Genomic DNA, 26,186 nt, shown 5'->3' on the forward strand with positions numbered 1-26,186 from the left:
GGCAATTTTGAAAATGAAATAAGTAAAAATTAGATTTCTATCCAAAAAAATGTCCCTGACACTCCAAATCAATTATTGATTTTTTTTTATTTAATAAGAATTAGTTGAAAGTGTCGAGTTAGTTTTGTTAGATAAATATTAAATATAATTATAGTATCTAGCCTTTCTAACTAAAAGTATCTCACTTGGCAAGCTAGAACGACGATCTCTTCTGGCCGCATTAACAAAGCTCAGTGAAGCTTGGGCCCCGTTGTGATCCCATTACAGGAGACGCTCTCGCTGTACTTGTAGCAGCCTGCTTGGTAGTGTCGCTCAAGCTGCAGTCCTTTATTTTGGAAAGAAACTCTCAGGCTGTTGTCCTTGCTATCAACAACCCGCACATCACCCTTGATTGGCAGGTCTATCCAATCTTCTCGGACCTCATCTCCTATCTTCTCTCCTCTTGTAGGAAAGAGCCTAGGAAAATTCACATAAATACAAACTTCTACACCCACTGTGTGTCCCGCGCACAAACACAAAAAGTTTACACTGAATTAGTGAGGTATAATGTTCCGTGCTTGGAAAACTGCCCAATCACTTGGTTGTATACAACCACAAAATAACTCGTTAAAAACAGAAAAAAAAAAAAAATTAGTCATTCTATGTGCTGCTTCAGTCTGCAATGACAACACCTGCATTTTCCACATCGACTTCTCCCATTCCCGTGTCTTCCTCTTCTTCACTATGCTCATCACCACTAATCTCTTCATTATCCTGACGTAGCTTAGCCATGTGCTCAGCAAGTAGTTTATCATCTCGTTCACTCACCTAAATGAACGCATCATATCAGACCCGAAAAGAAAAATAGCAAGTTGCTATGATAAGTAAAAACCTATTTAGACAAAAATATTGCTTTCTGAGGCTTTTCTATAAGACGATGTCAGCTGAATTCAAAGTCCACTGAATGTCAAACAAATCGCAAAATCAACATTAAAGTTAAAAGTGAGAGTGACACTCACTGCTCTGGCTGCCTCCTTCACAACGAGTTTCCCCTTCTGCTCTTCTATTGCTTCAGTGCAAGCTGTAATTGCTTTGCTAAGAACCGCTATTCCTTGCTCCTGGCCCATCCAAGAAAGAAGTCAGTTTCATTAAAAGAGAAAAAAAAAAGTTTCCGACCAGAGGACTACAATTCAACTGCCTCCAAAGAAGCTAAAAGGATTGACAGCATGTTGTAATTTATAGAATTTCCATTGGCGTATGGGGGAAAACTTCAACAAAACAAAATAACCAGGGAAAAGATAGTATCTTCCACTGTTAGGCTGATTATTCCCATCAGTCTCCCAAAGCATAATATTCGACCACAAAATTGAAACAGAAACATGAAGTGACATATAATTTTGTTCTTTTTTTGGTAGTATGAAGTGAGACATTTCATTGCCTCAAGTAAAGCTTACACATATTCACATTGCATTGAATTAGCTGACTAGTTTAAATACAACCATGTTTCGCTTATTTGTATAAAGGGTTAAAAGTAAATCATCAAATAAATATTATGGGAGGGTTTGCACAAACCTTGTCAAGAGTCTGAGTGGTGAGAACATAAAGTGGAGGAGCAACCAATTTAATTTTCACTGGACAGTCATCATTGCCAGCAGCTTCAGCTTTCCGCATGGCATCCTACAAGGTCAAAGATTAAAACGTGTGTAAACAGGATAGCCCTTTGCAACTTAAATAAGCACCCATCCAAGAAAGAAAGAAAAAAAATGAGACCTTGATGTGAAGAACACCATCAAACTGGAAGCATTTCATTTCAATGTCGGCCCGAATCTTCAAAGGTTGTGGAGTCATTCTTCTCCTAATATTTCTTACCAAAGATTCTTTCACATCTTCCGTGATAGCAGGAGCCACCTGGGTCACCTGGCAAACAAGATAGGAAGCGGCTTTAGCCGTCAATAGGAAGAATGTGCAACAAAACCTTACAGAGAGAAAACTTACCTCCTGTCCATCAGGGCCAATTTCTTTGACTTCGCGGGTAAGAGAATTAAAAACAGAATCAGGATCAGTCACGACTATTTTGAATGCCTGCAAATGAAACATTTTAGATCCCCAACTGCAAATTCAGAAGATAAAAATACCTCCAAAAAGTAGCAAGCGTTCTCACCTCAAAAGCATGACCATATTTCCTGTATAAAGGCCAGCCAACATGTATATACAGATCCTGAAACAAGTAACTTCCATTTAGAAATAACTGACGAAAAGAAAAGATAACAATATGTAAGCACAACCATCAGTCAATAGTTTGGTTATACGTGCAATGTTGAAAGGACTTACGAGTACCAAACCAGAAAAAGATCCAAGGCTTTGTGGAGCTGAAAGGAACTTGGCAACAACTAAGGATATTAAAAAAGAACCACAAGGTGTGGATGAAAGAATTGAAAAAAGAAAAGGACATAAAAAGATCTCATGCTTGTTAATAAAAATGCTATTTGTTAGGTAAAGGGTTCAAATATCACCTAGTAAATTAGTCCAAGGTTTGTTCTCTGATTTCTAACTGAGGGTTGGGGGTTCGAAATTTGCTCCTCTTCAATTGTGCTCTCTTGGAGAAGTGTTTGTGACGCTATATGCATGAGAGAGAGGCATTGTAGAGAATTGTAGTGAATTCTAAATATGGTAGCTCATTGGGTGGGTGGTGCTCTAATGAGATTCATGGGTTGTTTGGGGTGGGGTTATGGAAAAATATTAGGAGGGTCTGAGGGAAGTTTGCTAGTTATACCAGATTTGAGGTGGGAGATGGCTTAAGATTAGATTTTGGAATGACAAGTGGTGTGGAAATCAGGCCCTCAAGGAAGCTTTTCCTGTTTTGTATAGTATAGCTCACGTCAAGGATGCCTATGCGGTGGATCATTTGGAGATTTTTAGTGGCTCCTATCAGTAGAACGTAAGCTTTATCAGAGCGTCTCATGATTGAGAGATGGAAGTTTATGCTTCACTCTTCAATTTGTTTTATTCCTCTAGAACGGGCCGGGGAGGTGAGGATAAACTTTGTTGGGTCCCTTCCAAGAGAGAGTTGTTTGACGTTAGATTGTTCTATAACCTCCTTGTCCCCAATGATGGTGCTCCTTTCCCTTAGAAGTGTATATGGCAGAATAAGGTCCCCTTGAGAGCGGTGTTCTTTGCTTGGTCAGCTGCCCAAAAAAAAAATCCTTACCATAGATAACATTAGGCAGCGGCATGTCATTGTGGTGGACTGATGTTGTATGTGTAAGAGAAGCGGGGAGTCTATGGATCATCTTTTTCTACATTGAGATTGCTAGTGCCTTATGAAGTGCCATCTTTAGTCGTGCTAGTCTCACTTGGGTAATGCCTAGGAGAGTGGTTGACATATTAGCTTGTTGGGGAGAGTTGAGTGGCATTCCCTAGAGTGCAACAATGTGGAAGATGATTATGTCTTGTCTTTTGTAGTGTATTTGGAATAAAAGAAATTATACGAGTTCTGAATACCACAAAAGGACGATAGTGGATTTAAAGTCCTTTTTCAATACTCTTTTCCACTAGGCAGCTGTTTTAGACTTTCCTTATGTGCTTTATTTTCATGATTTTTTTAACTGTCTTTTCTTTCTAATTAGATGTTCCTCCTGCATATTTCTTGTGTACCTGAGTACACCTTTTGTACATTTTAATGATATTTCGATTACTTTATCAAAATAAAATAAAAATGCTATTTGTTATATCCCAAATAAACCTAGTCTTATTCACAAACACACATACAAATAGGAAATCCGAAAGCAAATTTACAACTTAAACCCAAACTGGAGAACTTATATACAAATAATGGCAGGTTGGCTCCAACAGGTCAACCAGAAATTAATTCAGTGCCATATGGCAATGCATCATCCAATGGAGAACTGCCTAAAATAACCACTAGAATGATTCGCCTGCTAAAATAATTCTAATTCCTACTAAGTGTCAACCTCCCAATGCACTATTGATGCCCTATCTTATTACATTAACAATTTTGTTGCCTCACTCTTAGTTAAACATCCCTCGAATGCCTGCACTCCCCAAAAATAAGTTATACCAATAGCACCCGTTCTCCCAATAATTGCTAATATCACATCCAGACCCAATACAAGTATTTTGCTTAGTTGATGGAAACTCATCATTTTTGAAAACTCAGGCAGCATAGGAAACATCATACACAAATTCTATTCTTTCTCAGCACTCAAACTGTTAAACAAGCGAAAATTCAAGCAGAAACAAAAAATTAACCCCAAATATTTGCAATATCCAGATCATTTAAATACAGGTCCTATTAGACATCTTTGTAGGGAGTTTTTCATTTCTTACTTATTTAAAAAGAAAAAAAAAAAAAAGAAAAAAAAAAGGAGTTTTTCATTTGTCTTAAAACCAAATCGGGCATAAGACTCAATGCTGGAGATTCTTTCTTTTCCCTCTTTTCTCACAGCAGCCAAAGAGTGTGTAGAGCTTTATTTCTAGAAACAAAACTCCGAGCTATAGCTATATGGTCACTTCATTGACATCACTCAGAAAAGTTTAAAAAATAAATTAATAAATAAGGACCATATTTAGAACTAGAAACATCAAAAATAAAATCAAATAAACAAATCCCAATCAATCAGATTGTTTATACTAATTTATCCAAATTTTGCAAACTGAAAGCAACAGCAAAACACTCGGAATTTTCAAATCAATAACTTCCCTCAATTTTAAAACAATACCTGATTCAACCCCCCCCCCCCCCCCCAAACACACACACACAACACAATCAGAAACCAAAACAACAGCAAAACGTAAAACCCTAGCAAGCAAAATTCAGGGCTAAACAACAAAACCAACAGAACAGGCAAAACGGACATCGAAAACAAATCAAACCATTAATCTCGCAATATAATTCTATCAAACAACGATTGTCTACACCTCCAAATCGCTACCCATTGTCTCGGCCACGTGGCGCATAATGGAGTGGACAAGCTTGCTCTTGTTGTACCTCTCCTCACAGGCTTGGATGTCCTCTTCGGAGACCCTCCGCTTACTGAGGTCGATGTACCCTTTCTCCTTGTCGACCCGGAGCACCATCACGGGCTCTATCCGACCTACTTTGATTAAGCTACTCACACTGCGAATCCGCCGGCGGGAGAGCTCCGAGAACAGGATCATCCCCTCAATGTTGTTGTACTCGAGCAAGGACACGTACGCGCCCATGTCGGCGATGTTCTTCACCTGTATCATCACCGCCATATCCACCTCTGGATACTTGGCCTCGTACATTCTGCACTCGAGGTTCGGAGTGTGCGTTGCCATGACGGGCGAACTCAATCAAAGAAAGCAAATCGAAAGACGAGGGTTTTTGGTGAGAGGACGAGGATTTCTCCTCTCGGAAATTAGTAGCAGAGAGTGTTACAGCGAGAGTGCTGTGGTTTTGTTCCTCTTGAAAAACGTTTCACGGACAACCCTACTCCGATTAATGATTCGGATTTCGGACTTCAAACCACCGTCCGATTCGAATCCGCGATTGAAACCGTTAAGCTACTGCTAGTTTTAGCTTGCAAACTACGCTTCGGATTCAGATTCAAGAGGGTGTAATAGATTTTAGGGTTAACTTTAAGGACAAAGATTTCCTTCGGATTAGGAGGATTTTTTCTAACCCAATTATAAAGATGGTATGTATTTATTTATTTATTTTAATGTATTTATTTGCATGTAATAAGAAGTACATACTTTTTTAAATAGTAAGGGTAAAGTTGTAAGATTTTTGATATGAACTCCACCAACAAATGTGATGAAACCCGATAGTAATGATGGTTTGAAACCCCAAGATCGTGTAGACAATAATTGTTGAGGCTTGACCCGTTCCCATTTGTATGATCAGCATGTCCAGCTCCTTGGTTTCCATCAATTTTTTTTTTTAACTTTGTCCTTACTATTTTAAAAACATGTGAGAATCATAGAAGCAAAACATTTTTATAGACCGGTTTGAAAAAACTTTCTTTGACATAATTTGGAGGAAAATTCTGTCCAAACTTTAGTTCTCTTAAGTATCAGCGGTTTTGTAATTATAATATCTAATTATTAATTTTTATAATATTGGTATTTTATGTTTTGGCCCGTTTTAATTTCACCCCTATCGTTAGGGTTTAGGGTCAAAATCAACTAGTAAATAAGTGAAATTTCTCTTATACCCTATCAAATATATAAAATACAAATTTGACCTTAATTTAAAAAAGTAAAATAGAACAAAAAAAAAAAAAAAAAAAAATCAATGAAGGGCTGAAATTTAAAGAGGCTAAATCTTGGGATACCAACATTACCAAAATTGATAATTTGACATTATAATCGTAAAACCATTGATACTTCAATGGGTAAGTAAGGTTAACCCTATATTTTTTTTTTATTTTTTTTATTTTAGAAGTTCATTTTAATTAAATGGTACAAATGGTGACAACACATAAGAAAAAGAACGGGTGGCTTACATTATAAGAGTGATTATTAGGATAGTCGAACTACTCTCAACCCAATCACATGCTATTGGAAGTGGCTACATCACCCATTTTTCGCTATAGGGACGATTGAACCACCTCCTATTTTATTCATGAAGGAAATTTGCCCATCCACTTTGGTTATTGGGGTTGCCGAACCAATCCCTTTGACTAATAGGATGGTTTGGACACTCCAAATTGACTTTTTGGAGGTAACCAAACCACCTTGTGATCATGGAGTGGTTTGGACACCTTTGTGGCGGTGCAAGCCACTTTTTTTTGCATATTTCCTAAATGATGTGATATGTGACATTAAATGAATGGTCTAAATTAAAGAGATTAGACCATGTGCAAAACCTTAAGTATTGCACGTGATTTCGATCCTTACACTTCCTTGCCTTTTAGTGTAAGTTTTTTCTTATTAATAGTTAACTATTTACAGGATGGAAATATCGTATCTCCACTAAAATAATATTCTGACTCTGTCCTTATAAACGATGTTATGATGCAGTAGTGACCTTGTTTTGTAACGGATTTCTTTTTCTTTTTTTTCTTTTTTTTTTAAAAAAAAAACACTTTTCTCTAAACCATTAACAAATAATTTACAACATAAAACATATTTCAAAAACACAAAAACAATTTTCAAATGTAGATTCCACCAAAAAAAAAACAAAAAACACTTCCCACTTCATATCACATCAAAATACTTTTTACAAACCAATAAAAAATACTTTTCAAAACTATTATGAAACATTACCCTTAAGAGGTTACACGTACCGTATGATTAAAGTTGAAAGAGCACATAACAAATTAATAAACAATGAAAATATAGGGTATGTTTGTTAGTGTAATTTAGGAGTTATTTTTTGTTTTTTATTTGAAAAAAGTGCAAAAATATGTCATTAATTAGATAGATGTGAAGATAATTTTGAGTATTTTGTATTATAGGTTGTTTGGTATTATTTTTGTTTTGGCAACAAAAAAAAAACACAAGGACATAGAACAAAAATTTTAACAAAAATAACAAATCCAAAAATGAGAATTTCTCTGCCACAACTTTAGAGAATTTTTTTTGTTATTTTAGTTACACTATTCTCATGGTAATTAACTTTCCTCCTTCGTTGCCCTTCCAAAGCAAAGCCAAAAAAAGAGAAAGCATTCAATTCATAACATAACAAATTAAAGCAAAAGGAAGAGGAAAAAGAACAAAAAGCAAAAAGCAACCAAAAACAAAAAAAAAAAAAACTGAAAATAAGACAATTAAGAAACCTCTTCAAGTCACTTCCTACACGAACATTTTCTCTGGAGCCATCGCTTGGAGTGCACCAGAGCGCGCGCGCGAGCAGCATGGCGAGCTATGCACAGGCGGCACCATCAGATTCAGGGGTGGACGCGTTAAGCCTAGCCAAAATGATCGTATCGTCAGCCGGAAACGCCACGACACACCGCAAGAACTGCGAGCAACTAGCGGAGCACGTGAGGCTGATAGGGAACCTGTTGGAGAAGCTGAGATCGACGGACCTGATGAACTTGCCGGACACGAAGGAGCCGTTGGATGGTTTAGAAGAGGCGCTGAGGGAAGCGCTTGAGCTGGTGGAGAGCTGCAAAGAGAAGAGCTGTCTGTACATGCTTGCCAAGGGGTGGAACGCGGTGTATCAGTTCCGCCAACTCCAGACTGAGATCGATCGTCATCTTCGTCTCGTGCCGTTGATTTCATTGGCACACAAGTTCCGGATGCAGGTACATCTAACTAAAATATTTTCCCACTGTAATCTGTTTCCTGTATTTTGCTTAGAAAAAAAAAAAAATAATAAATAAAAAAAAAAAAATATATATATATATATATATATATATATATATATATATATATATATATATATATATATATATATTTTTCAAAGCCTGCTTTCTCTCTTTCTTTTTCTTTTTTCTCTCTTTTTTTTTGTCTTTATTTTATGTCATTTTCTTTTATAGAAAAAGAAGAAAAAAATTGCCAATTTTAATAAATCCTAAATATTACTTTGAATTCTTATATATTCGTGTACAGTAATATTGATCTGTATATTAATGGCTTTTTTCTTGAATGAATCAGAATTTTAGGAGACCAAGGAGCCGTGCCTCCGTTTGTTAAATTATTGTTTTATCTTTTTAAAATAAAAATATTAATAAATAATCACAATACAAAAATGATTGAAAAAAAAACTTACAATTTTAAAGACTGAATTACGACTTTAAAATGGACATTTTGGAACTACTAAATCAAATGGACATTAAAATAGGGCATATTCTTTATCTAGCATTTGATACAATATTCTATGTGGATCAATTATCAGAGGCTAACCAACTGTAGTATTGTAACAAGAGTAATGCTACACATTCCAAAATTTTTTTTCCAAAATTTGGTTCTCAAATGATGTGTTACAATTTCATGTGATTTATTATTTTGAAAAATGTGTCACCATCTCGTGGAATTGTAACACATCATTTGGGAACCAAATTTTGGAGAAAAATTTTGGGAAGTGTAGCATTTCTCCTGTAACAATGAACCCATAATTTAAAGGAAGGATTAATATTACAGGAGATTGAAGAGGATGAAAGGGAATACACCCTTGAAGAAGAGGATATGGAGACTCAAGACGTTATACTCAAACCTGATCGGACGAATAAAGATTTGGAGATCTTGGAGAAATCGCTCTCTCGTGTGTATCCTAACTTGGAATTACATGAAGCCCTCCAAGAGGAGAAAGGCAAATTAAACTTTGAATTGCTCCGGTCACGAACAAATAATGACACCGATCAATGCCGGTTGATCGAACATCTTATCGATGTAACGGAAAATGTTGTAAATGTGCTTCCTGGTAAGAAGATTAGGAAACTTCTTGTCAATGAACCGACTTATGTGATATCTGGGTAAGTGAGTGAGTGGTAAGACTTGCTATGATAGTCTATTACCCAAATTATCAAGAGGATTCATGAAATTATGCCCACAGGTACATCTCCAATGTAAAAGCCAGTTATGAGGAGTACCCCGGGTTAAAGCCAGGAGATCAAAATCAATCACTATCACAATGGCAGGCTGACCTTTTTTATTGTTGCAAAGATCCTTGTTTGAGTGAGTACAAAAACTCTATTTTTTGCACTCATTATTTTAGATTTAAATATCATGCAATATGACTGCACTGCTATAAGGCAGTCCATGTAAGAGTCTGCAAAGACTTTATTAGAACTGTTAATTTTTTACACGAATCGTAAATCTAACATAAAATTTACGAGTTAGGGTTGAGGGGCTTGATTTGTTTATTTAAACGGGTCGAGTTAAAGTTGACTCATATAGTCTTATATATATAACTAGACATGACTCGAAACCAACATAAGGGTTGACAAATTTTGACCAAACTTACAAATTCGACACAAACCCAACACGAAATTAGCGAATTAAGATTGAAGGGTTTAAACCTGACATACGAACACGAATTGCTACCCCTTCACTTGCTCGGCAAGTGGTCGAGCAGTCTGAATCTTAAGATACGTCTGGGGTTGGTTTATTGCAGTGCAGTAATTAAGATTGTTGTATTGCACCAAATCCCATCTCCAATATTTTAGTGGGCATGGCCTAATTAGACGCATGAATATGTTATGTGAGGTCATTTCTGTCTATATATTCAACTGCTTAAAAATAAGAGTGAACTTATATAATCTGATCTTATTATGTGGGTTTGGATTTCTAGCAGATCGGATTGCTATGAAATGTTCAATCGCTAAAAAGGTTTTCTTATCTTACTACAGGCTTGAAGACCTGCGTGTATCCTTGCGGAACATTTTCACGAATAGCTAACCTGTTGTCAAAAAGACAAATATGTAAGCTTGTCAAACAGTGAACGAGATTCTAAAAACCATTTTATGGTTTAGATTATATTTTACAACATCTAACGGTGTCTATATTATCGATGTTGCTACGTCATTTAAAATTTGACAGTATATAGTATATGATGTGGCACTATTTACACCGTTAGATTCTATAAAACCTAATCTGAACTATAAAATGGTTGCTCTCCATTTCAAAGTCTTATTCTGTCAAACAGTGTGATGGGATTATCATTACTAACCTGCTAGTAGTTAACATAAATTGCACATGTTCCATTTCTGAGGTACAGCTCGTGAAAGCGCAATCAATGATCTAGTTGCATACTCCCTCTGCTGTGGTTGTTGCTGCTACACTGGTTGCGTGAGAACCAAACTGCGGGAACATTATAACATAGAGGTAGGTACCAGGTACTTCCCTTGGCCATGATCGAAGTACTTCTTCAGTGTGAAGATGACGGTTTACTTGGCTCATCTTATATTATTGTCTGGTCTTGTTTCGTAGGGAAGTTCAATAGATGACTTCTTAACTCATCTCATGTGTTGCTGCTGCGCGCTGGTTCAAGAGTGGCGTGAGCTCGAAATCAGGGGTTTTGATGGTAGGTGTACCACAGCAGTCGACTTCATCTTCTCAACTGTCTCATTCTCAGCTTATATATTACGGACATTTGTTCTTAAAGCACATAATTCTCACATGCATTTTCATGTGCTCTAAAGACAAATGTTACATGCTCTATTAAATCTATTAAAAATGCATGTGAAAATCATATGGTCTAAAGACAAATATCAAATAAAACTGTTGGAGAAAACTGTCCATATACCACTAATGCAAAATTTTGCCAAAAAATAGGTTTTCAGTCAACTCAAAAGATATTCCTATTTCCCATCGTCCTCGACCAAATCATTGGTTTAATCCATTCACTTTCCCATGAAAAATGGTAAATCAGGCTAAATCAGTTTCTTACTCCCAATAAACCGAGCTATTTGGCTCGTCACATAGCTTAAGCATCCTACTAAACTTGTTAGCCAAGTTATACTAAAGGTATCAGGATTCTCTCCAGTTCAAGAAAAACGGAGAATATCCAGTCTCTTATAATGCTGGGGCATTTTTGTTAAAAAAAAAATGTAAAAAGACAAAAATACCCCTGCATTATAAGGGCTCCAGTTCCCTTGAACTGGAGAGGATCCGTTTCCATGCTAAAGGGGGTTCCATACCTTTTTAACTGCAAATTCAACTCTGCAGGTTGCCAAGGAAGAAAGATGATTCCTCCACCATATCAATTCATGAAGCCTTGAATCCCATGTAAATTCAACTTGTGTACCAGATGCAGGAATGCAAATACAGCCATATGCATAGAGGGTGTAATATCTGTAAAGGATCTAGGAAAAGGTAGTTTAAAAGACATGCGTCGACTCATCGGGGCTATATGAAAATGGCAAGGCAAAATACAAATGTCATTGCTGGAGCTTATACCGTGACGGTACTCGTTACATGAATATGCTGATGTATAATCAAATGGAGATTGAAGATGATCGAGTGAGATGAACCCTTATTGGAGATGGGATATTAATAGTGTCTATGACACATCTTGGTTTTACTTGAAAGCAAACCCTCTCAAATTCTCTCTTAGGTGTCACAAGTGCTTCATAAAATTATATATATTATAGAGTTCAATGAAATTGAGAGATCGATATATATATATATATATATATATATATATATATATATATATATATATATATATATATATATATATATATTATTCTTTCTCCTCTGAAAACAAACACTCGAAGCTAAACTGCAAAATGACACCTACTTCCCAAAAGTACTTAAATCAGGCAAAACCTGGACCCAAGGAGTCGCTAATTTGTGTTCGGATTGCAACCTGGAAAAGAATTAAACAACATGACGCTCCTTACCTCCAATACTCCAGATTTAAAACTTCTGGATTAGGATTAGTGTTCGAACCAGAAAACTCAAGTCATGAGAAACATGTTTTTGTATTAACAGTGGAAGCCCCCCCCCCCCAAAATCGACCTCTGCTACTAGGAGGCTGTGGCTGAAATTCATGTTAACAAGGCAGCGCCAACAAGGAAAAAGAAACCAAGAATATTTCTTTCCTTTCTTGAAGAATTAACTACAAATCATCTTTGCGAGACTGTTTATCATCATTCCCCAGCAGGAAGGGCCAACGGAACAGCAGTGATAACTTACTGGTTATAGAAGGGTTCTGCTCTGGTTTTTCCAGCTTTACAGTGCAGACTGTATTATAATCGATCTTTAGATGAGGAGCAACTATTCTTTCCTGAAGGGGGAAAAAAAAAGAAAGAAGAAGAAGAAGAAGAGTTCTACAATCAGCATATAATAAATGATCCTCTCCTTGAGTATTAAAGTTGGAGTGTACTAGTACCTTAAAAACTTGGAGCGGACAGAAGTCAGAACCATCACAACCCTATTCAATGAAATACAAAACATTAATGTCTTAAAAATTAAATTAGCATACATCAAAGAGGCATACAAGGACTTGCGACAATATAGTGGGATGTGCTACAGCTTGACGACAGTGGACACCCGTAATTGGACAAACAGAGAGACGGCACAACAAGTTGGACATTAAGATTTACTTTAGAATACATATTTTAGCGTAGTTCTCATGTTAAATTTTAAAAAGTGAATCTAAGATCCCAAATATAGTAGTCATAACTAAAAATTAACGTGTGTGGGGTGGGGGGAGATGAAGCAAAAAATGCTCACCGGCATTGGAATGGGATATTCATTGTGCAGTACTTGCACAAAGTACTTGCTTGAAGAGTTAGCTGGACAGCTGTACAGAACCAGCATGTTATTCCCAGCAAAAGGTGCCACAGTGCTGCCCCTCCAATTTCTCTTTTGGGGTGGCTTTGGAGGAAGTTCCAAGGGCTGCTCCCTTTGTATTTGTTCATATCCTGTAATTATAAAGATAGAACCTGCTAAGAAGAGAGCCTATAGCAGAATCCACGTGCAAGCACATATAGTTATGCTTAAAATGCTGCACACACATATACTCATACACGTACAAACACATCATAGCCAAATACAGAACGTTAAGCACGCACCAGATCCTTCATGAAAAAGTCCAAGCAGACATGAGAACGGAACCACAGTTTCCGCATGTGCAAACCGAAGTCTTGCCTTTTCATAGCTTCCGCAAGCATGTTTTTCTACGAAGAAAGGAGTGGCAAAAGAATTTAGGCTGGAGAGATGCATGAAAGCTTTTGAAAACAAATTTAATAAGGTCAAGCAACCACTTTTAATTCAAATGAGGTTCTTTCTTTTTTCAAAAAATAATTGCAGTAAATATACACAATATTTCATCAGAAATTAAAAGACAAACCACGTCTAATTTAAAATATATAAAGATGCAAGGTGGATTTCAGTCCGACCTACATGACATATGTTTTTCAATTGGTGGACAAGTGACCCACAGATCTAATTGAGGCATGAATACAGAAAGAAACATCATTAACAGAGAGCGCAGCACTACGGGAAAATCAAATAGGTGTTGACAGTTGCCTGTCAGACCATATTATCGGTACCCATCCCAGGCCCAGCCTGCTAATCTAGAACTTCCCCACTTTGAGCTACCACAAAATAGCATACTTATAAAAAAAAAAAAAATCAACATAACAAAATAAACAACTGATAATACAAAAGTAAACTATCATGGATTGATAAAAGTGAAAAAGTATGCCATCACCGAATTTGAAGTCAGAAAAAAAGTTAACAGAATCAACAATTGATCAAAGTGAAAAAGTAACCAATCATCGAATTTGAAGTCAGAGAAGGACATGGCTGTTTATATGAACACTGTTAGAGTGAAAATCAGAAAATCTAAATACCTTCTTGGGCCTTGATAGCTTGTTCCATGGCTTGCAAAACATCTTGAAGTAATGGTACTCCCATTTGATAGTTCAAGGAATTACCATAACCCTTCAATATAAACAGCTCCAGGTCATCTGTCCACTCCAACAAAGCAATCTAAACACAAAAATAAGTTTCGCATATTAATAAGCATATAAAGAAGACACAAGACTTATTTCCTAACTTATATTACTGAAAAAACAATATAAAGTTAACCAGAAAATATGTCAATTATCAGGGCTGAAGAAAATATTCGTTTCTTACAATTGTCAAATCAACCACAACATACTTTCTTACTTTTTCAGCCCAAGAACAATGACATCAACAACCTAAAAATAAAAACTATTTATTAAAGATGAACTTTGACATAGTATTTACTCTTCTTTATACAGTTGGTGATGTTGCAGATCAAAATTTTATTTTCAAATATGACTAGGAGTAGACAAGAAGCTGCACAAGGCTTATCAGGGAATCAATCATGCAAACACAAGAACAGACGATTAAATCACATAATATTATATAAGTATAAATCTCATGTACCTCGAAAGGGCTGAAAAGACTACAACCTTGATCAGTAATGTCCAGCAAGGATGCTTCCTGCCAAATTGGAAACCAGTGGGACAATCGTGTCTCAATTGATCAGCAACAAATTAATTCTAGACTCATGTGATAACCATAATTAGGTTGGTCACAAAAATTTAAAATAAAAAATAAAAAAACTGAAAGAAAAGAAATTAATCACCTGTTTGCACAGAAACCATAGAGAAGAGGTATCCTGCCTCGTAAAATTCAACCCATAGCGACTCACTAATGCAGAGGTAATTTCACCAAAGATAGGTTCCTTAAGCTTATCAACAGCAGGCTCCTGCCTTTTCCTGAAATCCTGCATCGGATCATGTAAATTGACATGTGAAGCACTGTAACACAGCTACTCCATGCAAAAATCCATGAACCAGGCTTTTTTTTCTTTCTTTTTGTGATAGGTAAATACAATTCACACGTCTGTATATATTGAACCCAACCCTCCAAAGTTATGAGGAGAGGAAGAAGTGCCAATTGGCCCATATACTATAGGTAATCCACCACCTAATCATGCAAATATTATCTTCCCCCTTCGCTTGCTTTCAGTGATCTAAATGCTCTTTAAAGTTCCTTGAAGTTTTCAGTGTCTACATCATAAAGTACTAGGTTTTAATGAATTTTTGTTGACAGTGACAGTACCTATACCTTTTTTAATAAGTAAAAAACTTTATTAAGGAACAAAATCCTATAAAATTATTGATGACATGCTCATGATCACACACACACACAAAATAAAAAAATTAAAAAATATATAAAAAAAAAAATTAAAAAAAGAAGAAGAAGATATTTTAATTTTAATGTTCAAATCTATGGTGACCAGAATTTTACACATATAATATGTTCTAAAGCATAACATCAGGGTTAAGCCTATAAATTAATCTAACAATTTCCAGTTTTGACAAAAGCTAAAACTTTAGCCAACAAATTTTTATAATGAGATGGGTAAAAGGTCTATCTAATATGGGTTCAAGAAATATGACTTAAGGGTGAGTCAAGAACAGGCAGTGAAGGAAAATATTCTACCACCAACAAGGAGTATATTGTCAGTTAAATCAGATAAATGTGGCCTTTCTGTGCACTTACTCTACTTTTTCTTCACACTAAAATGGGTGGTTCACACAAGAATGCTCGTACTATAACACAAGCTAACATGGTTTTGAATTCAGAAAGAAATGAGAGCCTAAACCATCACGAATGACAAATTTAATGAATCCTGTGCATTTCTCTCTACATCACATTAAGTTTGAGCAGTCTTAATGTATTCTGCAATAGAAATTTTTAAAACTGAATATCACGCTATATTGTTGAACATGTATGGCTGTCTTTGAAATCCCCAAAAAAAAAAATGTCCTACATAAAATACCTTGTAGTTTTCACAAGAATCGAAAAACCTTAGCAATATATCACTTGCACGGCTTTCACTAGTGACAGCAAAAGCTCGATGACGTCCTGGTCCAAGACTTCCTTTCCCACTGAAGAGCCCCATTCCAAATGCCACAGCACTAGCTGACGCCCGAGGAACCTATCTCATTAGAAGACAAAGATACGTAAGTTTATAGGTTCTAGAGGGAGGAAAGCTGAAGTATCTTAGACCATAATCACAGACAAAATAATGCAATCAACCAAGACCAGTTTGGCACCTCAACCCAACAAAGTAATTAGTAGAGCACAGCTCCAAAATGAGAAATGACAACAAAGCATCAGATAGAATAACTTGCCACCAATTTCTGACATTGAGTCTCATAGGAAATGCCTGGGGAAACATTTCAATAGAAAGCAATTTTACAAGATTGAAAGAAAGAAAACTTAAAGTACAGCTCACCTGAGTTGCCCTTATTGCATGCACGTCAGGGTGGTATTCCTCATTAAACATATCTGGGAATTTTTCTCTAATCCTGATACCAAGATCATACAGTTCATCCTCCCCTTTGATAATTAGTTCTCCACCCCTTGACTTTCCTTTCCAAGGAGATTCCCATCCTCGTAACCAGGGAGGAACTTTTTCCAAAGACAATTTCTGTTCTGCAGCACCTCTTAGAAGTACTTTTAGACGAGCTTCCAAAGTGTCCAACTCTCTTATCCGTTTCTTTGTAGGAGCACGAGTTCCATGCCTTGCCTGACAATAAAAGTTGCATTAGGTGTTTTTTTGGTATATGAAAACAAAAATTAACTTCGACTGTGACCCTAACTCTTTGAGGCACTGAAAGAGTATCATGTCATTACAACATGATCAAAGCGAGTAACAGAATCATGTTAAACAGCACATACATCAAAAATTTTACGAGGTGCCTTGATATAAAAATGTGCAAGCAAATTATATTATACACTATAGTGGGCTAATCTGAACTGCAATACCTCGCTCATATGGAGTTTTCTTTGAAGAGCTCTCTCTTATTTATTTTTCAATATTTCATCCTACTCCGTCTTTTATTTTTATCTCTTCCCCTCTCCATCTTGTCCTCTGTTCAAAAGTCACCTTAGAGGTGCCTTCAAATTTGACATTATATCTAATGCCATAATCTATAAAACGAGTGTCTATTCAACATGAAAGATGCGCAAACTACTAAATAAATAACAAAATCAACTATTGAGAAGGTACAAAGGAAACTACCACGAGATTTAAGTGGATGGGATTACATCCATCAGGAACATTGGAAGGTACAAAGGAATTCTCAGCAACTTCTTTTACGACACCATATCTGCACGGAAAATAAAGAAACATAGTTATTAATTAGATGAAACCACCAAATCTTTTCCTCCGGTCGTCTACGAAACTACATGCACTGTACACGCATAGGGTCATAGGGATGCAAGCTGAATCTCCAAACACTAGATTACAAATTCTTCTATAAAGACTCGAAAAATTCTAGGATTATAGGAAAATAAGGGAAAACTATCTCAAGAGTTGTGTTAATTGTTAATTGTTATTCAGTTTTATCGATGAGAAACACTCTTGAGAGAGTTTTTTTCTTATTTTCCTATAATCCTAAAATTTTTCTAGGTTTTATAGAAGAGTTGGTAATCTAGTATTCGCAGATTCAGCTCCCCACATGCTACTCGGGACAAATACAGAACTTACTTCACTTGAGACTATTTCATTCCCGATTCTGATTTTCTTATACGTTTATTGCACAACAATACAGCATATTAAAAACAAGAACTCCACTTTCTATTCGTTTCCTCAAATCTCTCTGCGGCCAAACAGAATAGTAAGATCTTTTGATCTTTCTTCATGTACCACTACAAATCAAAATTCTACCACCGAACCAGTAGTTTTATGCGCATGATAAGATCAATTATGAACCAATGCGAAACAGAAAGCTAGAACATCAAAATCGATTAATTTATAATCTGTTTTCTTTGTGATTAGTATGTGATTTAGTGGAGGCGAGAGAAAGGGGGGACCTGGTCACGGTAGAAAGATGTTGCCGAACATCGAAAGCTTCATCGGCATTCGAGCAAGTTAAATGAGATAAAAACAGTAGCAGCAGAAAAGCCATAGCCTTCTCCATTCTCTCTCTGCAATTTCTGTGTCGCTTGCTCTTGAAAGAACGAATAAACGGTAAAGAAGCGTAGAGGTGAGAAATGAGAATGTCTCCGTTCGGTTTATAAAGGGAAAGCAAAATAACACGTGTTGCCAACTGATGCGTTTTCTTTCATTCTCGAAGTTGACGCCATTTGCCCCATCAAAGAACGCCACGTCGCCTTTTCGAAGGAGATGGAGAATCGATTATTCTACGTCTTTCGTATACCTTTTTTACTCATCCTACTTTGCATCATTTTTCATTTTAAATATATGACACTAAAATTTGGTGAGAAATAATATTTTTTCATTTTACATACATCTTATTTTTAAATTTATCTTAAAATTTATGAGATTAACATTAAACCTCACAAATTCAATAGTAAATTTAAAACTTAAATATATGTAAATATCAAAATATAAGTTGGTTGGTAAAAAAAAATAAATGAAAAAAAGACACCATGTAGGATGAGGTGTGTGAGAGGTGTATGAAAGATTTAAAATCATATCTTTTTGAACAATTCTGAATGGGCATACGGTGGATCAAGATCATTTATAATTATTTGCTTAAATTTCTTAAATTTAGACAGATAATTATGAGAGACCATTTATAAAATCCACCTGACTGGATAAGTAGTTGAGTAGCTCGAATTTTATTTGGTTAAGTAGATCCCATAATTAGTCTCTCACAATCACTAGTTTAAATTTTCTCAAATTCGAACAAATTATTATAGACGATCTTAATCTGCATATGATAACCTTTACCTGATGGGCCGACAACGCTCCACTGTCTGTATAGATTTCCATCCATTCAATAAAATTTCTCCTTTATTTTTAACTTAAAATTTATTTCTTTTAAAAGAAAATTAGTTATCTACCTTTTTAAACATTAAATCTTTTTCTTAGTTATTCATTTTTATTATTTCATTAATTTTTTTTTTCAAATTATCTATATTGCAAAGTCATTTGATATCTTATCATGACTAAAAAAATAATATATATATATATATAATTGATAATTCCTAAGATACATATGATGATATTAAATTATAACCGATAAAATTATTACTGACAGGAGTTATTTTTAGCACAAAATTATGTTAGATAAGAATCATTTTCAGTCGACGCTAGAAGAGAAATTGGCGTGCATTGGTCAACTGCAATTGTCTTTAGCCGATGCATCTCGACGAACTACTTTCGACAAGTATTATTGGTTACAAAATAATTTTTATATTTATATATTAACATTAAATGAGATACACTCCTCACCAAATTTGGTGAAAAGCATGTTAACAGCTCAACAATTTTTGAGGAAGAGTAGCTAATTGAATACAACTATATTTTTTAACCAAATTTGCATATGAATAGTTAGAATAACCTTTAGTCAGCTGGATGTAAATGCCGTAAATCTTATGATATTCTATGGAAACATAATTTCATTGTATTTTTTATTTATTTTTTTCATTTTCATTTTTGTCTGCAAGGATGTTGCCCTCATAGTCAAGCTTAAGGCTGTGATTGATTCAGTGTAAAATGTTTTTTTTTTTTTTTTTTCGTATTTTTCAATATTTAATGCCAGCAAAAACATAAAATAGGTGTCGAAACTACTAGAGACTCACTACCTGACCATAGAGCATCGACATGCATATGTTTGTTCTCTATTTTCACATCGAAGTTGTGTCAAACGAGGAGGAGACAAGACTAACGATTTCTCAAAAAAAAAAAAGGAAAAAGAAAAAGAGAAAAAGAAAAGAAAAAGAAAAAAAAAAAAGAAAAGAAAAAGAAGAAAGACTAACGAGTGTGCAGGACGGAAGAGGTGGGATTTAGCGGTAGAATAGAAATTCTTATATGAGAGCTTTTATACATCCTCCCCTCATCTCCCTTATCATTCTTTTATAATAAAAAAATTGATTTTTATTAAAAAGTTGTCTCTGATGTGACATCGAAGACAACTTTTTAATAAAAATCAATTTTTTTAAAGAAAAGAGGGTGATAAGGGAGGATGAGGGGAGGATCTTTAGCATTCCCTTCTTATATCACGTGAAATGTGGCTCACGTAACATATGACATGTATACAATAAATCCGTTTGAAAATAGAGTTGAATTTTGATTATTCTATATTTTTTAAAAAATTAAAATAAATTTTTTTAAAATTTTTTAAATTTTATCTCACAAAATTAAACTTCAAAATTCACATAAAAAATTAAAATTAAATTCTCATTTCAAAAAATACAATACCCAAGCGGACCATTCCGGTCTTGAATTTAGCCTCAAGAGACCCGCTTGTAAAAAATAGCTGTACGTTTTTTTTTTCCGGCCCAAAATTGTGTGCGTCTTCAGATCCGAAACATCATGGAGAAATGCAATTGGGCTCCTGTTGGCAGTGTAGGCCCACGCAAGGTCTATTTCCGCCCAGCCCAAGTGTAACCTCCAATATATACGATATTAGGGTTTAAGGCCACCCTCACTACTCGAGGCTCTCACTTCTCAGAGCGCTAGAGGAAGCAGCAGAGGAGGCGCAGCCCCTTCCCAAGAGATCTTCAAGCGCACAAAACCAAAATGGTTCGTCCCCATTTCTTTACCTTCTACGCTCCTTGACCGATCATCGTGAACTTTTTGAAGTTGATTCTTCTTCATTTCATTGCTGTATTCCTAGGAGAATATGTTTAACTTTGTACAAGATGTGAAGGCTGGCTTTGTTACCACCCAAAAGTTTTGGGTTTTCTTTTTTCTTTTGTTGAGTGGTGGTAATGGTAACACGCCCATCACATTCAAATGTGTTTTCTTTTTAACATCCAGATTTAGGTTCAAATCTGATATGGGTAGTCGCTTTAAAGCTCCTGTTTGATGGTAAACAGGAGATGGGGTTTCGCTTCTCTGTGTTTTAAAGCTTTTAAGGCTTGTTAGGCGTTGTCCCATTGATAGTTGAATTGCATGTTTCAATATTGTTTATAGCATCTAATGCGCGTATCTACCCGTCATGAGTGTGAGCGATAGAACAAGTAACAAAAGAATTTGGATCCATCACATAATGATATGATTGAGGGAGTCATTTTTACGACTTTATATGCGCTCAAAACAATTTTATTATTATTATTTTTTTATTTTTTTATTTTTTTTTTTTTTATGAATGGTTGCCATTCTTGAATTTTTTTCCACTCACAAGTACATATTAAACTTTTTAAAAAGAAGGAATGGCTAGAAACTCTCTTAGTTTTTATTTGTACTCATTTCTCTGTGGAATAGGGCAGCAGTGATTTTAGTAAGGTCTCAATAAATTGTGCGGAAATGATCTGATCAGATGGTATTCGTAGATACCACCATGCTATATTCCTAAATCAATGATACATTTAAAGTGTAAAACCTTGATTCAGAATTCTGCACCTGTGGAGGATTTAGTTTTCTTGATCATAATCTTGGGTATTTAGGGTGCTATTATCCTTTAGGAAGCAAAACAACGCAATTGCATGTTGATTAAATGTTTATTTGCATACTCGTTTGTGAAATAACCTACAAGAAACTTGTTAATTCTTACTTTGCTTAGTATGTTTAAAGATGCATGGAAAAATAAAAAGAGTTTGTGTGGTGTATTTTTTATAAATATGTGTGTGTTTTCATGTTCTTGTATTTTTACATTTGGACAAGAATCTAAATTTGTTGTCTTCAAGATGGATTCTTTGGTTTGTTAAACTTTTTTTATATGGCTATAACAGGCTAGAGGATTGAAGAAGCATTTGAAGAGGCTCAATGCCCCGAAGCATTGGATGCTAGACAAACTTGGTGGTGCATTTGTAAGTCAAATTTGAGTGTTTCTTGTCCCTACATAATGGCGTTTTCCACCTGTTTTGATGTACTCTGACTTTTTTATTGTTTTTTATTTTCTCTGTGTAGGCCCCCAAGCCTTCATCCGGACCTCACAAATCCAGGGAATGCCTGCCCTTGATCCTTATCTTACGAAACAGGTTGAAGTATGCTCTCACGTACCGTGAGGTCATTGCCATTTTGATGCAACGCCATGTTCTGGTTGATGGGAAGGTCAGGACTGATAAAACATATCCTGCAGGTTTCATGGGTACGAACATCAAACTCTTCTTGATTTTATATATTTTTAATAAAAAAAAAATTTCTGATATTTGGTTGTGTTTGTATTCTTGTGTTGCGTTGTATTTTCATGAAAAGCTGTCACGTGGAAGTGGGAATGCAATTGAGGACACTATAAAGAAAAGTTGGCAATTAATAGGTGTTAAAGGGGAATGCCAAGCAGAAGCTTGCTCAAATATATGATTTGGATAGTTGAACCCACATATATAGGATGTTACAACTACTGTAGGATAAAATAGTGCAGGGCAATTAGCCATACTCTTTCCTGAATTACATATTCTATGGCTTGATGCAGGCAATAGGATAGTTGGTTTGATCAATTTTTGACTCGTAGGATGATGCCTGCTTCATTTTAGCTGCTTTGTATTTATTGGTCCTAACATTTGTTTCTTTGATCTTATTGCTTATCCGAAAAAAAAAAAATTGTTTCTTTGATCTTATTGGTTGGGAATGTACTCTTCTATTAAATTATGGTTGGTTCTGACAGATGTTGTATCAATCCCTAAAACAAATGAGAACTTCCGTCTCCTTTATGACACCAAGGGTCGGTTCCGCCTCCACTCAATAAGGGATGAAGAAGCAAAGGTAATGATTTAAATCCTCTCAAGTATGTGTTTAGTTTCTTACTGTAGCAAGGATATGATTTAAATCTTAAGAGTGAACGTAGTTTTTACTATTTTTGAATGATTTGATATAAGTGAGTTTTCTGCATATGGAAGTGTGTGCCCCATATTGCCATATGTGAAGAGAGATAATTTCATTGCATATGCTAGGTTATGTAAAGTTTGACAAATTTTAGGATTTCTTCTACATTTCAATCTGTCAAGCTTTGCTTTTCTTTCTAACTATTTGTCTATGTAAAGTTTGTAAACACATTGGGTTCCGGATGTTTATTAGTGACTTGTCCTAAGTCCTAAAATTTTAGTAGATATTAATAAAATATATTACTCTGGTGTATTTAATGATTCATTTTTGTATCATGGATCCCTTAATCGTGTTATTCTGACATTTTAAGTGTGTGCTTTTGCAGTTTAAGCTCTGCAAAGTCCGCTCTGTGCAGTTTGGCCAAAAAGGTATACCATACCTGAACACCTATGATGGACGAACCATCCGCTACCCAGACCCTGTAATTAAGGCCAACGACACAATCAAGCTAGACCTGGAGAGCAACAAGATCACAGACTTCATCAAGTTTGATGTTGGGAATGTAGTCATGGTGACGGGTGGAAGGAACAGGGGACGTGTTGGAGTCATCAAAAGCAGGGAGAAGCATAAGGGGACCTTTGAGACCATCCATGTTCAGGATGCCAGTGGGCATGAATTTGCAACTCGATTAGGCAATGTGTTCATCATTGGCAAGGGGACAAAACCATGGGTATCCCTTCCTAAGGGTAAGGGTATTAAGCTGACAATCATTGAAGAGGCCAGGAAGAGGCATGGAGCAGAAGTAGCTGCAGCTACAGCATAAAGAATTTTGGTAAAAACATTCTTCAAAGTTGACAGTTATTTTGTAGTTTGTTCCCGGATTAATGCTCCATCTTTTGTCCTTTTCATTATGCTTCAAAGTTTGAAAAGCTTATCTTAAACTATTGTTATTTTGACTTGAAAATTTTGCTTGACTACTTTAACATTTGGTTCTCGTGGTATTTTTCTTTCTCTGGATGGATTTCTTCGTTTTCCTGGCCATAGCTTGGCAAGTTAGTTATTGTATACTTTGAGTCTTTGAGAACATCTGTAGGTTATGAGCTCATAATTCTACATGACGTCAGGAGACATGCAAGTTACTGGATTTTCATGGATTAGGATTCCCTACAATTGTGGTTCCTTTCTTTGTGGGCTTTCCGAATGGCGTTGCGATTGAAGCGCCCAATTGTAGGGAATCCTAGTTCCCGGGAATTTCATACAAGCATTGTCACTGTGTCGATGTTCCACTGACGTGGGGAGGGTTCAAAATAGTTGAAAGTTTTGAGGAGTTTTTGAAATAGTGAATTTTTTTCTCCTTAATAAACATTCAAGGGTAAAAAGAAAAAGAGTGGGGCTTTATAAGATTGTTGTAGCTGTTTCCTTAATTTGTTTATAAAAAAGGATCGAGTATATAAAGAATTAAATGGAAAAAAAGCTCTCCCAAAAAATCGTCCATCTTACTCAAGTGTTATAAGAACACTGGATACTAGCTAGTCATGTGCCATGAAAGAGTCGGAAGTGCCCAAAGTTTGAGCTTTCTAGTATTTGCTGCGTACTTTTTGAAGATCTGGAATGCGCCAATAGTTCAACCTGCCATGGGGGAATCTTGGTTTTGAACCAATAATAACTTTGAGCCTATTCTAATAAGAAATATTTGGTTTTCATCTCTTGTCCATCCCATACAAGAAATGAGCAGTTTTATTATTGAAATTGTGAGACTATATGAAACCATTTAATGATGGATTTACAAAAAAGATGAGTAAAAGATGGACAAGAGATGAATGAGGTATCATTTTTCGTTTGTAGTTGGATAGACATCTCAGCAATTTTGTTGCCAAGATTAAAAGAGGATTGTTACAAGCATAAATAGACGAGAGTTCTATCTTGTCGGTGCAACTCTTTCTCTCTTTGCAACTCCCTCCATTAAAACTGCCATGGGAGAGCAGCTCCAAGCTTTTGGAGCTTCTCTCCCCCCCTCTTTTCTTCCCCTCTCTTCTTCTTTCCATCCTGTTTAGCCTGCGCACGCCTCCTTTGAGGTCCTTATCTTCCTTTGTGATACTTTTCTTGCTAGATTTCTTGTTAGCCACTCCTAAGGCTTGTTGCTTTAGCATCGTTGGTGGGTTTTCCTCCACCAAATCGGACTAGTGTGCCTCCTCCCGTTCATGGCCGTGGATCCCCCGGTATTTTGAAGTTCTTAGATCTGAGGTTTTTCACCCTAGATCTACTAACTTCAGAAGGCCTCTCCGCCAAGCGACCCACTCCATTGGAAGCACGACTCTTCCCCCTTCAATCCACTGTCAGCCGTTTCATCGCCCTGCCCTCTGGCGTTGGAGCGTGCAGCCCACGTGCCAGATCTGGACACGGAGCGCGCTGATTCACATCGCTATCTGCTGCCAAGATCGACTTCCAGCAAGGTTTCTTCACCTCCGACGCTTTGTGATAAGTTCCTGCTTTATCTTTTTCTTTATCTGTACATTTCTTTGCTGGGTTATGTTCTCTTTTGGAGATCTGTTCACTGGAAGTTTTGTTCTGTTATTTGTGGTGTCAATACTCTTCTATATCCAGTTTAGTGGCCACCCAACCCTCTCAAAGGGGTTGTTTTGGACCGGGTTTAAGTCCTCTGCATGGGTCATGCCCATGTTCACCACTGATTTGGTCTTTAATCCGTCTTGTGCGGACCAAGCCTTGGCTTTGTTCAAGGTAAATAGGGTCGGAACATTTTCAATTCCTCTGGGAACTGAAAACTCACAATTTCCTCTTGGTTACTTTGTTACTTTTCACGTTGGTACTACTTTTTTCAGATTTAGGTTATTGTTGGGGAATCCACTTCTCTGTTTTAATGTTTGTATCATTTCTGGTTAAATGAGAATACGTACTTACATAAATAAATAAATTAAAAAAAAAAAAAAAAAAAAAAAAAAAAAAAAAAGTAGAGAGAATTGTAATGTGGGAGAAAGCGAGGCACAGAGATCAATGAAATTTGTATAGTTTTGATGCCAAAAACATGCTTCAAGAAAAGAAACAACCATTTGCTGCTTTTCTTTTCCTTTGATGTTCA

The 26,186-nt window shown here is 36.0% G+C and overlaps 4 protein-coding genes across 4 annotated transcripts; 2 read left to right on the forward strand and 2 right to left on the reverse strand.

Annotated features, from left to right (window-relative positions):
- Positions 1–498: 498 nt before the first annotated feature.
- On the reverse strand, positions 499–5,639 carry LOC133864524 (eukaryotic translation initiation factor 2 subunit alpha homolog). Its single transcript, XM_062300885.1, has 7 exons — positions 4,918–5,639; positions 2,141–2,197; positions 1,975–2,061; positions 1,750–1,896; positions 1,552–1,656; positions 999–1,097; positions 499–807 (listed from the first exon to the last, which is right to left on the reverse strand). Exons 1-7 carry the CDS (start codon positions 5,299–5,301, stop codon positions 652–654), a joined length of 1,035 nt encoding a protein of 344 aa, XP_062156869.1. The 5' UTR covers positions 5,302–5,639; the 3' UTR covers positions 499–651.
- Positions 5,640–7,772: 2,133 nt separating this feature from the next.
- Positions 7,773–11,958, forward strand: LOC133863575 (protein MID1-COMPLEMENTING ACTIVITY 1-like). Its single transcript, XM_062299578.1, has 7 exons — positions 7,773–8,216; positions 9,037–9,386; positions 9,467–9,588; positions 10,263–10,334; positions 10,631–10,737; positions 10,843–10,936; positions 11,581–11,958. Exons 1-7 carry the CDS (start codon positions 7,824–7,826, stop codon positions 11,631–11,633), a joined length of 1,191 nt encoding a protein of 396 aa, XP_062155562.1. The 5' UTR covers positions 7,773–7,823; the 3' UTR covers positions 11,634–11,958.
- A 174-nt stretch (positions 11,959–12,132) lies between these two features.
- Positions 12,133–18,414, reverse strand: LOC133863576 (uncharacterized). The gene is made up of 11 exons (XM_062299579.1): positions 18,226–18,414; positions 17,432–17,519; positions 16,643–16,936; positions 16,184–16,342; positions 14,981–15,121; positions 14,779–14,835; positions 14,217–14,355; positions 13,434–13,538; positions 13,093–13,283; positions 12,749–12,790; positions 12,133–12,643 (listed from the first exon to the last, which is right to left on the reverse strand). The coding sequence occupies exons 1-11, from the start codon at positions 18,330–18,332 to the stop codon at positions 12,476–12,478; spliced, it is 1,491 nt and encodes a 496-aa protein (XP_062155563.1). The 5' UTR covers positions 18,333–18,414; the 3' UTR covers positions 12,133–12,475.
- A 2,357-nt stretch (positions 18,415–20,771) lies between these two features.
- LOC133864173 (small ribosomal subunit protein eS4z-like) lies at positions 20,772–24,074 on the forward strand. Its single transcript, XM_062300426.1, has 5 exons — positions 20,772–20,905; positions 22,057–22,134; positions 22,235–22,415; positions 22,932–23,029; positions 23,475–24,074. Exons 1-5 carry the CDS (start codon positions 20,903–20,905, stop codon positions 23,910–23,912), a joined length of 798 nt encoding a protein of 265 aa, XP_062156410.1. The 5' UTR covers positions 20,772–20,902; the 3' UTR covers positions 23,913–24,074.
- The last annotated feature ends 2,112 nt before the right edge of the window (positions 24,075–26,186 follow it).

Source organism: Alnus glutinosa, chromosome 3 (assembly GCF_958979055.1).
Source record: "Alnus glutinosa chromosome 3, dhAlnGlut1.1, whole genome shotgun sequence".
In the NCBI taxonomy this organism is placed as follows: Eukaryota; Viridiplantae; Streptophyta; class Magnoliopsida; order Fagales; family Betulaceae; genus Alnus; species Alnus glutinosa.